This window comes from Triturus cristatus, chromosome 3_1, assembly GCF_964204655.1.
Source record: "Triturus cristatus chromosome 3_1, aTriCri1.1, whole genome shotgun sequence".
NCBI classification, from domain to species: domain Eukaryota; kingdom Metazoa; phylum Chordata; class Amphibia; order Caudata; family Salamandridae; genus Triturus; species Triturus cristatus.
The window spans coordinates 102,086,154-102,102,334 of NC_140583.1; the positions used below are offsets into that span (position 1 = coordinate 102,086,154).

The following is a 16,181-nucleotide window of genomic DNA, read 5'->3' on the forward strand; positions in this document are numbered from 1 at the left end:
AGAGTAGAGTGAAGTGGCATAGAGTGGAGTGGTGCAGGGTAGGATGCAGTGGAGTAGAGAGGAGTGGCATAGAGTGTAATGGTGGAAAGTAAAGGTGTGTAGAGTGCAGTGGCACAGAATAGATTAGAGTGGTGTACAGTGGATTGGTACAGATTAGAGAATATTGGCATAGAAAGCAGTGGTGTAGAGAGTAGTGTTGCAGAGTGGCATAGAGTGGAGTGGCATAGAGAGGAGTTGTACAGAATGGGGTGGCTAGACTGGAGTGGTGTAGAAGAGAGTGGCAGAGCATGCACTGATATAGAGTAGAGTGGTGCAGAGTAGAGCAGAAAAGCGTACAGTAAAGCGGCATAGAGTGTAGCGGCATGGAGTCGTGCAGAGTAGAGTGCAATTACCTGGAGTAGTGCATAGTAGAGTGGAGTGGCATAGAATGTAGTATGCGTGGTGTGACAGCACACGGCATTCACAGACAAAACATTTTCAATTGAAATGACTTTTACATTTGTAAAGAAATACACTTTTACTAATAAAACTTTACAGCACACATACGATCATGTGTGGAAATGGCATCGCCTAGTGTATTGATTTGTTTTGATGATATTAAACTATTTTTTTGCAAAATAGAATTAACAATAAATGTGCTTCATTTGTGCTTTTTTCGAATTCTGATATATTCTGAAATAGTTGTACAGTTCATTTAAATGTTGTCGTGTGCTAGAAAAAAAACTTTGAAGAGTGCGTGGTGAAATACGACAGGCCTGTTTTATCTCGACCAACACATTCTAACAATGCCAGAGAGAGCTCAAAGCAAGCTCTCATCGCAGGCGATTTTACACCTAGTTGTAGGATCCTTTGAAATCCTGCACGTTAATGATCCCGGAGGATTTGGACAATATAAGATTCATCCCATTGGATGGGGAAAGTACCCACTGGGCAGGCACAGCCCGGACCGCTTCCTCCACCCAACTCAGGAACTCCAAATGAACGACTAACAAGCCGTCTCCAAGCCAGATCATGCACTCACTAGCTTCTTCGAAGGGAAAACCAATTCAGCCACACCATTGGGGCACTCTCAAACTCCAAGACATGCAACTGTCTCTCGACTCCTGAAGAAATCACCAGCTAACGCTGACAACTAGCCAGACTATGGACCAGGCTGGTTCTGCACCACGATGGCACAGCAAGCTGGACACATTCCACATGTGAATCCTTATTACCACAGGTAACCCACCACGCCAAACTGGCCCTCTCTCTCTCCAGACTCCCAACATCACTTGTGGAGTACCCCAAGTATCTGCACCCTGGAGTTTTATGTCAAAAAATACCTTACTGCAACAACATCTACTCTACTTTGGCATTGGCTGCCTTTGTTGTCAATCATCTACCTGCTTCTTATTTAATGGTCTGCCTTCCTCTTCTTGTGTTTGTCACTCTTCTGGAGCATAGCCTCTGTACAATTCTTGTCTTTAGCTGTCCTGTGTCCTTTCGCTGCTCCCTTTTTAGGGAACTACTTTTTCCTTTTTGTCAAGCACTCAGAGAGAGTGCATGTCTTTTCAGCTCTCTCCTTCCGTGTTGTTCACTGTCTACTGTGCATCGTTCCCATGCTCTGTGACGATCTCCCCCTTCTGGTTAGCGCATTCAACCTAATAGGGCGCCCTTTCCGTTTGGCCCGGCTCATCTGTTTGTAGGTGCGCCGCTGCGTAAACAGAGAAAGTGCACCGTATATGTAATAAAGCTCTACGGGTGTGAGTGCTGTACGGAAACACAGCTATTATTTTTAATATTAAAATAATATATTTAATTTACTTAAGTAGCATTGAAACCAAGGTTTTCTTATTCTTAACCTATCTTACCCACCCAAAATAGAACCATAGGTTTATTTAGTCATTACAGGCTGTAACACAATATGAACTAGATATTAGGAAAGAGTCGCAGAGTCCTTTGCCACACAGAGATTAGAGGTAATTATGGAACCAAATCATCTTGGAGGAATAGAGGATTCAGGTAAATAAAATCTCTTTTCCAGATATTATCAGGAAGCGTTCTGACAGGAAAAACACAGGAGCAACCTATGGCCCAATATGAGACTGACTGGAGGTATCTGGTCTCAGGAGTAACATAAGAATATGTTTTATGGGAAGGAAGTGAGTGTACAGGACGGTGCCCCAACAGAAGTGGTGCCGAGAACAAACAAAGTCAATTCCACAAGAGTCGGAATAGACACAGAAGAGGGACAGCACGGACTAGGCAACCATGTAGAATGCACGTGTGAAATGTTTGCAGAAGCTAGGTAGCCCAGGTGGGCGTGGCCATCATTCTCTGTTCTCCTTTCATAGTAAGCTTCATACCAGACTCACCTAAGAAGAAAGTGCTGCTCTGGTCGGTCTTTCTTCACCAGGGTCCGTTTGCCGGTGGTGGGTGATCACAGCGCCTGATGTTGCCACGGCGCCCCCCGCCACGAGGAGGAGATCTAGGTGGTGAGTGGTCTCTTTGGCGAGGACTGAAAGAAAGAGAAAGTACACTAAGGTTAAGTTTCAAGATCAATATACAACATGATTGAAGAGAATAAAAGAGACCCAGAACCACACAACAGACTCATAGAGAACTCATGCTCCCTACTCACACAAATGACTCAATGCAAACCCAACTGACTCACAGAGACCCTAACAGACTTGCAAGAAATCCAAGAGTCACAGGGAACTCAAAAGACTCACCAGTAAACCAACCAGATCTGGAGGGAACCCGGCAGACTCGTATATAATCTAAAGGACTTACACAGAAGCAAAAAATGTAACAGGGAAACTAAACAAGCACCATGCCCAACAGACTGACAGAAGCCATGCCAACACTTACAGGGAACTCATCAAGCTAACCGTGAACCCAGCACACCCAGAACCAAACAGAATGAGAACACACATATCAACTAGGAATACAGCAAACTACACTGAGAACCCAACATCCCGAGAACCAAACATACTTGATGGGGAGACAACAAACTCTTGGCAGCACAACAGACTCAATAAGAGTTCAACAAAGCAACTGAGAACACACAACAGACAGAAGAAAAACACAAAGTTTGCTCAGCACACAACAGACTCAGAGAAGGTACAAGAATCTTCCAGATACTCTACGATCCTCACATAATCACTGCAAATCCAACAGCCTCAGTGAGAACCAAGCAGACTCAAGGAGAATTCAAAAGACTCACTAAGAACCTGGTAGAGCGAGTCACAAACGCCCGGGGAAGCTCCTTAGAACTCAAACTATATAATAAATAAACTAACACTCGACTGAGGCACCAGCAGATTCCCCGACAGCCCAACAGGATAAATTAGAGCGGAGCAGACATGCACACAGCACAGCAGACTCACTGACATCCCAACAAAACCACTGACCACATCCAGCTCAGAAGGACACTAAAGACAACACAGGAGGCTGATTAACAACACAGAACTCTCTGAAAACATGACTGATACCACAACAGACTCACTGAGAGCTAAACTGATGCCACGTGGTGGCATCAGATGCCCTCGGTGATGGAGAACCAGTACAGTCACTCACCGACAGCACAAAAGTATCAATCGCCCGCTGCTTGGAAAAAACACCAGATTCAATGATACCCGAACACTCGCACTGAGAAGACGACAGGCCTCCTGAGAAGGCAACGGGATCCCTGCGACTGCAACTACCTCCCTGCGAGACGCATCCATGTTCTGAACACACACCTGATCCCTAGGGAGCACAACAAACTTCAGAAGAGTGCAGCAGACTTCCCAGTAGTACAGCAGTCCTCAATACTACAGCAGACTCTTGGGTGCATAGAAGATTCGATAAAAGCACAACCGACCCCTCCATGACCATAGCCGACCTCCCAAGAAAACAAGAGTGAGAAGAGAGCAGGCTCAAAACACACAGCAGACTTATTAACAACACTGGGCTCCCAAACACCACACCAGACTCAATGAACACACAAGAGACTCAATAAGAACACAAAAGACTCATGGGGAGCACAACAGCCTAATTCTGAATAAAACAGGTTGTCCATCAACACAAAGGAATTATACAGGCCACAACGGGGCTTCATGGGAACACACAAGGCTCAGTGTTGCATTATCTATGGGTAGCAAATGTACTGCCTTGCGTACCCCGACATAAAGACTGATTCCAGGCTTCCATACACTTCCAACTTTGAAAAATAAAAGCACTAAAACGCAGGGAGATCATATAATTTGTCCAGGATCACACAAGCATGTCAAGGTGATATAACAGGATTCGAATGCAAGCACCTTTACCACGACCATGTGCCCTTTCCATGAAACAAAACCCAATGTGCTATAAAATACAACAGTACAACTTAACAAAATACAACACAAAGGTCACCTCACTGAAGTGGTAAACACAGAAACTCTGGTTATGTGGAGGTGTTTTATTGCTAAAAAAAGCTCACACCTAGCGTTTGGAAGTCAAAACTGTTTCCAGCCTTGCAGGACTGGATATGAGACCGTGCGTTTCTTTCTACATATGAGCATATTCTGGGTAGTACAACTGGCAGACATTGGCTATCTGAATATATAGCATTATTACCTTTGCATGAAACTGTGTGATAATATGAATCTGTTTTAATACGAATCGTGTTCTGCCGTCTGAGATGTCTGTATGTTTTCGATTTGGACATGTCGGCCTGCCTGGAGTGTTTGATTGTAGATTGCTGTCTAGAACTGCTCCGCACCCCCTTCATTGTTCATGAAGTTTATAATCACTTTATCACGTTATGAGATGTGTAAATTAAAAACACTGAAAGAGAGGAACAGCGCAGCACAGGAAGGACCACTAAAGCCGGACACCTTGCGGGGTCTGTCCTGGTGGACTGGGGCAGCTGACTGCGTGGTCAGGGGTCCCCTTCTGACATCACGTTCTACTTCCAGAAGGTGCCGAGGAGCGATGCTGTCCCCCTCATGCTGCTGTGATGAAGAGGGGGGTACAGACCAGGGCGAGTCACAGCTCTGTAGTAACACACACAATCTGCGAGGAGAGGTGAGAAAACTACGGGCATTCCCTCAAGGACGAATCGCAGCTCCACGGCCTGCGCAAGGTGTGATGTGAGGCGCGAGAGCAGCGTGTGACGTGCCCCTGGTGTCCGAAATATGAATCACAGTTCAGCAGCGCGTACAAGGTGTGATCTGAGGGAAGAAAGAAGTGACGTGTACCTTGTGAATAACCGCATGAGTCATAGCCCGGCAGCCTCGGTCTGGTTCAACAGAAGGTAACCTCCCCTCAACTCTCTGGGGTGGTGCCCCTTACCTCCCCCTTATCCCACCCCATGCTGCAGCCTCCCACCCTTCACACGGGCAAAACATTCCAACAAGCGCGAGTTACAGATCTCAAAGCACCAACTCAGAAGCAGCCAGACTAAGGGGCATATTAACAAGGAACAGGGAAAATTAACGCTAAGGGCGCTTACCGTTAATTTTTTTAACGCCCGCTATCGCTGGATAATATCGCCTGGATATCGCGTTATTAACAACCCTAACCGCCTAGGCGATAAAAAATCCAGCGATAGCAGCATTTTGGGAGGTTATCGCTGGTAATGCAGCGATAAAACTACAAGGATAGGGATATCCTTGTTGATAGCCCATGGTGGATTTAGCCATGTAATCCACCTCCCATTGGATTACATGGCTAAGTCTGAAAATTAGCAGACGTAAAAAAGCAGCGTTAACCGTGGTTAGCGCTGCTTTTTTTGTCTCTAACAGGGTTAACGTGTAGCTTGATAATAGGAGAAATGCCGGTTAGCGACATTTCTCCTATTATTTTGCAATGGAACGCCCACTTTGCATCTCATTAGAGATGCAAAGGGAAGCGTAGTGAAAAAGGGTGCTAACATGCGATTTTGCATGTTAGCACCCTGTTGTTGATAGGGCGATATTTTTATCACTGCTTCTTTGGCTTTTGAAGCCAAAAAAGCGGAGATAAAGCCCTTATTAATATGCCCCCATATTATTGAGGGGCGTTACAGCACTTTTTGCGCAAGATCACACACGGCTTCAAATACAAGTAGACTCCAACTTGTCTTTTATTTACACTAGACGAGACCTCGCCTCGATTTATAAAGTAACATCTTATTGAAAGTAGTGAGGATTTAACCATGGTTAATACAATTTTTTTTAAACTATACCAATTAGTGCATTATCACCAACAATCAATTTTAACGGCCTAGATAAACTGAATCTGTCTAACTTTCCGGACAAACAAACCAAGTTCACAATTCCTCTCTAGAAGCACACATACTCTCTTGTGCTCAGTCTCTCTATTGGGCAAGCAACTAATCTGATGGGCAACCAAAATATTCAGATTTACCAACTAGGTAGCCAACTCCTGCCATACAACGTTAACTAAAGAGTGCATGGGTGTCCTGGACATCAGTTACCGAATGCTTCAAATAGAAAAGACATAGGGGCATTTTACAAGCTGGCGATAAAAAATTATCGCCAAATTAGCAAGGCCATGCTAACGCGTGAAACCTTGCTTTAGCGTCGGGATTCCTAACGCCCAGCTTTGCATCTCTAATGAGATGCAAAGTGGGCGTTCCTGACCTGACATGACAGGAGAAATGTCGCTAAGTGACATTTCTCCTATCATCAAGCCCCACGCTATGAAGCATAGCGTCAGGAAAAGTAGCGATAACCCCCGTTATCGCTACTTTCCTTACGCCTGCTTCAGAACTGACTTAGCCATGATATCCTATGGAAGGTGGATATCATGGCTAAGTTTGTGAGTCCCTATCAGCAAGCTAACGCCACACTACGTGAGATTATCGCTGGGTTTCCAGCGATAATCTCACATTAGGCAGTTAGCATGAGGATTTTTATCGCTGAGGAGATAAGCATTGCTAATAGCACGCTATCTCAGCGATAAAAATCCACGTTACCCGGCGAAAATTATCCTCACACTAAGACTGCTGTGCGATAATTATCGCCGGTTGTTGCTGATATGCCCCATTGTACCTAAGACCTTACAGCAAACAAGCACTGGCACAGCCAAAAGGTCTAGCATTGTCTGCTGTATTTTGGCATTATCAATACCTTGTTTGCTTGTCATGGATTTTCTAAAACTTTACTATCAGCGGTGCTGCCACGCCATCACAAATATATTAAAAAAAATGGTAAATTATTTTTTAGTTAAAAAACACACACATTGCTGTTGTAGTCATTGGCAGAGAAGGGAAGTATTTTGCTCGTGTCTATGCTCCTTGTGAAAGTGAAAGTCTGAAGTGGGCTGACCCATGGCCCAGTGCTGTATGATGTATGCGCGGGAAGAAAAATGAAAATGACACAACAGGACAGTGGATATAGATGGCTGGCAGAAAGACCTTATAGATAAGTATATTAAATATATAATTTAAGTAAAATCAATAGGTCACGGTTGATGCCAGATATAAAAAGCTGATAGCATGCCCACAATATGCATCCAGTTATTGACCTAACATCTGCCTTCCATTGCAAGTAAGATCATAGAAGCTCAAACGAAGCAACGAATCTCTAAGTTGAAGGAAACTCACAACATTCGTTAGAACAGAGGTGTCAAACTCAAATTCATCAGGGGCCGCATCAGCAGTTTGGTCACCCTCAAAGGGCCGGTTGTATCTGTAGGAGTATGTGTCCACTCTTTATTATCATAAATTATTGTCACTGCATTCAATTATTACTGTTTTTTGTAATAATATAAGTAATAACTAGCTCTGAAAGCAGAAACATAGTCAGAACAGGTCAAGTACAGATCAGCAAGTCAAGTCGAATAACCAACATTCCATGACATCATATAAATACCTAGTCAGGGTTCTATGATGACATATCATGACGATAGGTGATTTGATAGGATGGAGAAAGTGCAATGCAAATGAACAGGTAGGAGAACAATAATGGAAATTAAAGAAACAATAATATACACAATGAATTAATGTGAATGTACAACACTGGGATATGACACCTTTCCCAGGCAAAAATAGAGGCAGCCTGTTCACGTTTAAGGATGCTGCAAGCGCGGACCTGATTCTTAGGTAGAACTTTATTTGAAATTTCTGCAATTCGTTTTCATCGTACTTTGTTTACTTTAATGCACAGCCGGGGGTCATTAGAGCAGCTGTATAACACATTTTAAACCGTTTTCCTCTAACATTTACTGTTTAAGTATGCACAGATAAGAGGAAAAAATACCGTCTTTAAGTGATTTTTCTTTTCAACCAGCAGGATATTACAATATCAGTCATGCCGGTATAAAATCACCCAGGTTGCAACTTTAATGTCAGGCCTCTTGTCGCGATTTTCCAAACCCTGTCCTATGTAAAACCTTATTTGCGCTGGGGTTGTAATTCTGAGTTGTTATCACACCTGGCAATTACAAAGTGTGTTAAATACCTCACCCTTAGGAATGCCACCTTTACCAGAGAAAAGAATGGACATTTGTTCTTGTTTAAAGTTCTGCAAAGACCCGGACATGATACTTAAATAGAACTTTATTTAAAATTGTCTGTATTCATTTTAGCGGTACAGAACACTGCCAGACTCAGAATCAGGGACAAACAAGGAAAATGGCACTTTTATTTCGGGCAGGCAAGAATAGAATTAATCCTGTCCGATTCTGGCCCAGTCTGCAACGATAGAGGTTACTCACTCGTGTTACGTGTCAATTGTTAAGGGGGCGGGAGTGCTGCCCGAGTACACACCTTGAAGCGTGGCTGTGGCCTAGCTCTCCGGATTTCCCCAAGATCCTTCTCCTCGCCCAGTTCCTGCTGATCCCAGGGTGAGGAACAGGGCAGCACAGCACCCCTCTATTTCCTGAAACAAGGGGACACGGGGGAGGGAAAGCTTACCTGCGTTATCCTGGGCTGCAGAAGCCGAGACCAGCGACCAGGAGCCTGCGAAACAAAGTCAGCGCCGGCTGGGGCCCTGCAGGGCAGAGGGACGCGTGCTGCACTCGCTGCTCCCAGGGCTGCTGCACCTTCCTGCCCGCCTCCTGCCCCTCCTCCTTTCACTCCTCTCTCCGGTGCGTGGTGCGCCCCCAGCGCAGGAAGGACAGCGACAGTCCCCCTCGGAGCTGCAGTTTCTGAAACTGTTACATTCTCCCCAGTAACATGGCGGCCGGCATGAGGAGCGGGAGAGGGAGGGAGATGGGCTGCCATGGAGCGGGAGGGAGGGAGGGGGTCAAGGGAAAGTGCTGCTCCTGCGGGGGTGATCGCCGCACGAAAACAGCAAAAGTTAACTCTGCAGTGACAGTCCTTTAGTGCCTGCAGGACGAAGAGCTTTCGTGTCGCTGAACGGAGCACTACTACACAGCACTACTACACAGGCCACATGACGAGGTCTGGCGGGCCGGATTCGGCCCGCGGGCCTTGTGTTTGACACCGCTACGTTAGAAGGACCAATCAGGTTTCCAGGCTGGCAGGAGCAGAGAACTTAGGGGCATATCTACAAGGAGGCGATATAAAATTATCACCGCTTTTGCGTCAGTTTTCGTCCGAAAAGCAGCGATAATTTTTTCGCTATATTAGCAAGGTCAAGCTATCGCGTGAAACCTTGCCTTAGCGCCTGAATTCCTGAACGCCCATCTTTGCATCTCTAATGTGATGCAAAGTGGGCGTTCCTCCCCAGGATAACGGGAGAAATGTCGCTAAGCGACTCCTCACGCAAAGCAGCATAGCGACAATAACCTCTGTTATTGCTACTTTCCTTACGCCTGCTTTGAAACTGACTTAGCCATGATATCCTATGGAAGGTGGATATCATGGCTAAGTATGTGAGGCCCTATCAGCAAGCTATTGCCAAACTTCGTGGGATTATCGCTGGGTTTTCAGCGATAATCTCACGTTTGGAAGTTAGTGCTAGGATTTTTATCACTTTTGAGATAAGCGTTGCTAATAGCAAGCTATCTCAGCGATAAAAATCCACGCTAGCCGGCGATAATGATCCTAGCGCTAAGTGCACTTAGCGATAATTATCGCCGGTTGTTGCTGATATGCCGCGTAGCTTGTCAGATATCAGAAAAATCTTTATTCTGTTGCCGGACATTGACCAGCCTCAAGTCTCAATTCATTAAGAACTGTCAGCCTCTACGGACCCAGGAGACCACAAGATACTCCTGCAGCCCAAGAACGTCCAGATTGAAACTTGGATCTAAGGACTCCAGAGCTCAGATCTGTGATACACACCCAGTCTAATCGCCACCCTCTCCTATCCTGATCTCCTAAATATTACCACTTATCCCTCATCCCTCTTCCTACCTGCGGATGTGAGAGACTTCTGATTTTTCACAAATCAACAACAGCCTTGAAAGAGCCCTTAGGCTATAGGCCCCAATGGGTTGTAACACGTGTTGGCTGTACTTTAAGGCATAGAATGACAAGTCAAACACCCTGGATTGCAGAAGCGAACACGCCTGTGCAGAAGACCACTGAACCTGCTACACTCAACCTGATGTGTACTTGGATGCTATAATGTTTTTGATCTTTGCTACACATTCCCAAGTACTTTGTGTTTATTAGTGCATATGTTAGTATTTCACACTCTTACTCATATACACCTCTACTTTTACAGGACGGAGGGCCCAATTAGTTTAGCTAGAGCGTGTCCTAGAGCACCAAACTGTTGTCCCGAAAAATCAATAGAAGGACAATAAATTGTGAAGCCCTATACCCTGTGGCTCATACACTATTACTGGTGCAAAGTCTGGAGTAACGGGATGTGGTTAAACATGAGATTTAGCTTTTCCTTCCTCCTGAGGACATCCAGACAGCAGTCTCATCTCTCGTTATCTCACACTTTGAATATGGATTGGTGACCCTTGCGGGGCTACCTAAAACTAGTTTGGCTCCGCTTAAAGCCACTCTGAACGCTTCAGCCAGACTCATCACAGGCTCCAGAAAACATGACCACATCACACCAGATCTGATTCAACTAACTGGCTGACCATTTAAGCTAGGATCCAGTTCAAGATAGCTTGCCTGACGCACAAAACTATTCATAACACCCCCGGCAAAAAAACTTGAGCTATCCGAATCGAGCTGGAACTTAAGAAGATATAACACCCTATTATTGATACCTCCCAAACTCAATAAGAAAATAACTTACAATCGGGCTTTCTCTGGTCTTGTTCCAAGAATATGGAACGCTCTTCCCCCCAAGATCAGATCCAACCCATCTATTGCCTCTTTCAAAAATCATGTAAAATGTCTACTCCTGATTGACCTTCAACAGCATTAACCCGGATACCATCTCAGTCTCCTTGTTTCTCCGGTCTTGATACTCTATTTACCATGTTGTTTCAATTGGTATTATGTTACTTCTCACATGTCCTTTTGATCTACTCTGTTCTGCTGAAACCTTACAGGTCCCACTAGATTGGCTTCCTCCCCATGCCACCCTTGACCTTGTGTGTCCCCTCCTGTGACCTTTTGGTTGTTAAGTTATCTCATTTGTTCCATTTTGTTGTTGCACTCATACTTACGCCACTTTGTATAGCGCTCTGATACCCGTATGGGTCATGTTTGTGCTTTATAAAAATTTCAAATAAATAAATACAATAGATTTGGACCTTTCTAACCAAACAACATCAACAAGTACGGACTAGCAAGGACCCTAACTTCCATCTAATCACATGTGGAACTCCACAGGGCCTGCCTGGTCAATGTGTCTGTCAGAGACTACCTTGTATTAAAATAATAGTGCCTACTTTAGGTTTGCTTTAGTTTGCTTAACTAGGCCGCGTTACAAAAGAGTGCATGTTTATTTTTCCATGAAAGAGCTGAGCAATTTTATGTTTTATTTGGTTTTCAGAAAATCATTTTAAATTCAGCTGCAAACAATGGTCTCCATCAGCAGTTAACAAACTAAGGGGCATATCAACAAGGGCTTTATCTCTGCTTTTTTTGCTTTAAAAGCCAAAAAAGCAGAGATAAAACTAGCACCCTATCAACAACAGGGTGCTAACACGCAAATTTGCATGTTAGCACCCTTTTACTCTACGCTTCCCCTTGCATCTCTAATGAGATGCAAAGGGGGCGTTTCAGAGTAAAATAATAGGAGAAATGTCGCTAAGCGACATTTCTCCTATTATCAAGAATGTCGCTAACCCTGTTAGAGACAAAAAAAGCAGCGCTAACCGCGGTTAACGCTGCTTTTTTACGTCTGCTAATTTTCAGACTTAGCCATGGAAGGAGGATATCATGGCTAAGTTTGCCTGTCCCTATCAACAAGGTAACGTGTGATTATCGCTGGGTTTCCAGCGATAATCTCACGTTAGCCTGTTAGCGTATAGATTTTTATCGCTATTGAGATAAGCGTTGCTAATAGCACGCTATCTCAGCGATAAAAATTCACGCTAGCCGGCGATAATTATCCTCACGCTAAGAGCGCTGAGCGATAATTATCGCCGGTTGTTGTTGATATGCCCCTAAATATTGCACTGACGTCACTGGTAAAAGATGTTCTGATGTTGCAACCTTGCTAGGCCGCTGAGCTGAGCCTCTGTTAACATGCCGATGTTACTTATGTGCAATAGCAATTTATTGTTTTTTTCTCATGTTTTGCATTAATAAAACCTATGATTTCTTCTGTCCTACAAATTATGTGCACTGTTAGCCAATGAAAATACTGTACAGTATGAGCTCTTTTTAAAGTCTTTGCGGATTGGTTTGCAGTGTAGTTAACATTTCAGTACTGCTTCTACACAACGCTGTGCTATGAACATTGTGTACTCTCTCTTTGGAGAAGTTTTCAAAGTTCCTTGGAGACGACCTAGATTGAGAGATTTCTGTTATATTTTCTGCTATTAGTCCATTCTGTTTTTGGAAACTATTAACTTAATTACTAAAAGGCACATTGTCCTTTATTATGATTTTTGGGTTGTGTTAGTTCCTTTAATGGACTTTGGATTTTTGTAATTTTACTGATATTTGAATGAATCTACAAATATTGGGAACTGGACAGCCTTATTGAGCAGGTTACCTTCATGGGCTTGTCTGAGCGTTAACGTTCGGGTTGTCCTGTCCTGCCCACCAACTCCACTAATTAACTAGGGGTGGAGTGAATATTTACTTGCAGCAGTTGTCAGATATACATATCCCGCAGCATCACCTGCAATTCCAGAGGACCCCCACCCCGCCCAATCCATTTCCGATCAGGAAACCCTCAGAGAAACTACCAGGATCACCAACTGCTAAAGGTACATCTACTGTTGCATGAGGGAACAACCTCTACCTTAATATCCACAATAACTGGCCAATCGTCGGACTCGGACTGCCTGACCGCTTGGTCACGAGAGCGGTCAGACACCTGCAAGTACAGGAAAAAACCTAGGAGTCGAGTTTAACTTTAATCCGAGGTCAAAAACACCAACCTGAAACATTTAGAAGAGTCCTTCCTTACTCAAACCAAGCACAGAATCACATTTCTGGAAGTTGATGCTCTCTGACTTGGATCATTGTATTTGATTGCATCAGGGGCCCCAAAGAAAGGACATTAAGAATGAAGAGGACAGAGAAGCAGGCGCTGGGTTCTCCTATATCTTAGAAGGTTGGGTGACTTATCCCTAGCACGAATAGTAAATTTACTGGACCCCAGTGGAACAAAGGATTACATTCAGGGTCCTCTACATTATCTCAAAGTCCCTCTCAGGAATGGCACCAGAGTCCCTCCAAAAACTGACCCTGAACGGCAACACAAGTCGCAACCACAAGTCCAACAATGCAAGGCTGATCGGCCTTGGCACGTGCATGAGAAAGGAGCAGAGAGGAAAAAGCATCATGGTACACGGCGAACATCTTTAGAACTCAGTGGACCGTTAGCTGAGAGTGCTGCATTCAACAAGTATATGCAAGAGCTATTGGCTTTGTTCTTTTACCCATGTTGTAAAGAAGCGCGGTTGCCCTGCAGTATGACTGCAAAAACAAACAAAAAATCCCTATGACTGCGTCATATCCCTTTTCGGGTCGAGCCTATAGCAGTGCACATGCGCTGCATAGGAAACCGACCTCTTGGAATAACTCCAGCTTCTGTAGAAGCTTGTGCTTGTGGTGCAAACACCCTATTGGCCTTTGCGTCTGGCTTCAGTAAGCAATTGGACAAAAGCGTGTGGATGTCCCAGCTTCTTGCAAAATGGGTACTCCCAGAGCGTTTTGCTCTCGGGAGCCGGCAGCGGCGTGCAGGGGCCATCTGTTTTTAATTAGCCGCTGCAGTGTGCCATCTGTTTCGGGTCACGCCGCGCTGGTTTCTTCTACTCTTGTACAGGTCTGATGCTTGCAGTCTGCCCAAGATCGAACAGCTTGGCACAGGTGGCGCGCTGAGATCATGGAAGTCTCATCGATCCTGAATTACTAACATCACCACGACTTTTAGTCAAGTGGAACACGATCCTCTATTTTAGAAAAAAAATAAGTTGCGTGCTCATCTTGCGGTCACTGTGACATGTGCTTACGGTTCTTTCATAGTGATGTCACAGCGTCATATGTCCATTCCACCCTGTTCTTGGAAGTAATAAAATAACTGCAAAGTCAATGTTATGTTATTTTGTATTTATGTAGCGCCAACCACCGTTGCCTATCGCAGCGCATTCTCTATCAGGAGGAGCCACAATTTGCGAGTGTCTGTTGGTGGTGATTGCTTGTGTGTAGTTAGTAGAGAGTTTCTTTAGTGCTCTTAGAAACGGGTTGTGTGGGCTAGTGTGGAAGTAAAGTGAGGTCCATGTATGTCTTCGTTGCGCCTGGATGCGGAGGTGGTGAGTTGAAGCAAGCACCTTACCCTGTACCTCTCCCCTGAGAATCGGCTGTTCACTCCTTGCGCCGCGGTGGTCTCATGTCTCCCAATGTCGTGCCTCGTTGCGAGGGTGTGTTAAGATGACGCTCTATTATTTGCTTGGTGTGTTGTGCGTGACTGTCTTGGTTTGGCCTGTCTTGGAGCTGTGTTGTGTGCATGATGGGGGCGGAGGGTAGCCCTGGGCTGGGTAGCACATGCATGTAGAAACCGCTGGTCACTTGATCAGAGCCTCTCTTCATACACACGTGGCGATAAGCAAACACCCCGGAAGCAGCTGTCACCGTAGTTTCACTAAAGCGCTGCCCCCCTGCCTTCTTTACCAGGCACTTGATAATTTGCACATGGATCCGTCGCCGGTCAACAACCAGCACCCTTTGTATCCCCAGCTGTCCGTGCTTTTGCAGCGATGTCATTTGTCGTCTCATTGGCTCACTGCAGTGTTATAGAAAGGGACATCCATACAACACATATCCAGGCTTCCACTACAATGACGTCATTAGTTATGCCTCTGTGAAATGTGCAGCAATATTTTCACTTCTAAGATGTCCTCACGGAATCGCTATTAATTATGTAAATACGTTTTTTTTTTAACCCGGGGCTACAACGATAACACAGGTTTTGATGCTTTCACTGACACCGTCAGTGAGTCACGTGACATCTACTTCCAAGTTGGTGAGTCATCAGTGATGTCACATAGACACGGATATTAACTCTGTAGTGTTGTGATATGTGAAGCCATAGTGGAGCAGATAGGACTGTTATCATTTATGGGACGTCATCAGTGGTGCCACAGTGAAACATGTTATTGTACATTTTAGTGAGGTTATAAGTAAAAAATATATCTGTGTTTTCTCTGCGCTGACTTTTGAATCACGTCATCAGATCCAATACATTTGGTCAAAGTAACAACATTTTTAATGTAATGTCATTAATAAGTTTAAGTGAACTGTTTATCAGGGATTTTTGTCAGTGATGTCATTGGAGATATATATAATTGTTTTTTTTGGGTGACGCAGTCTGTGATGTCGTATTGCAATATGTAACAATATCTGCATTTGGTGATGTATCATTGACATCACCACATATTTGTATCAATATGTTTTCTTCCAAAATATTAACAGTGATGTCACAGAAAACTATCTTTCACGAATTCCACACGGTGATGTTATTGCTAATGTCACAGTTCCACCAGTGGATTCTCGGAAGCGTCCCGGATTCGGCCGGTAGCAGGGTGCTGAGGTTGTGAGTAACTGTTGCGCTACGAAGAAGGGGGGCATTTGAAAATAAGTTTTAAGCATGCTGCAGACTTCTGTACAGAACAGCTTAAAGACATAGGCAAAGTCAATATCTCTGGCTAAACACTTATAAGGTCCCAAAGGC

The 16,181-nt window shown here is 44.6% G+C and overlaps 1 protein-coding gene across 1 annotated transcript in view; it reads right to left on the minus strand.

Annotated features, from left to right (window-relative positions):
• Nucleotides 1-16,181, minus strand: part of TRIM44 (tripartite motif containing 44) — a 410,675-nt gene that overhangs the window by 22,222 nt on the left and 372,272 nt on the right. The window contains exon 5 of the mRNA XM_085643487.1: nt 2,355-2,497. Coding sequence (XP_085499613.1) covers nt 2,389-2,497 — 109 coding nt within the window. The 3' untranslated portion in view covers nt 2,355-2,388. The remainder of the gene's footprint in view (nt 1-2,354; nt 2,498-16,181) is intronic.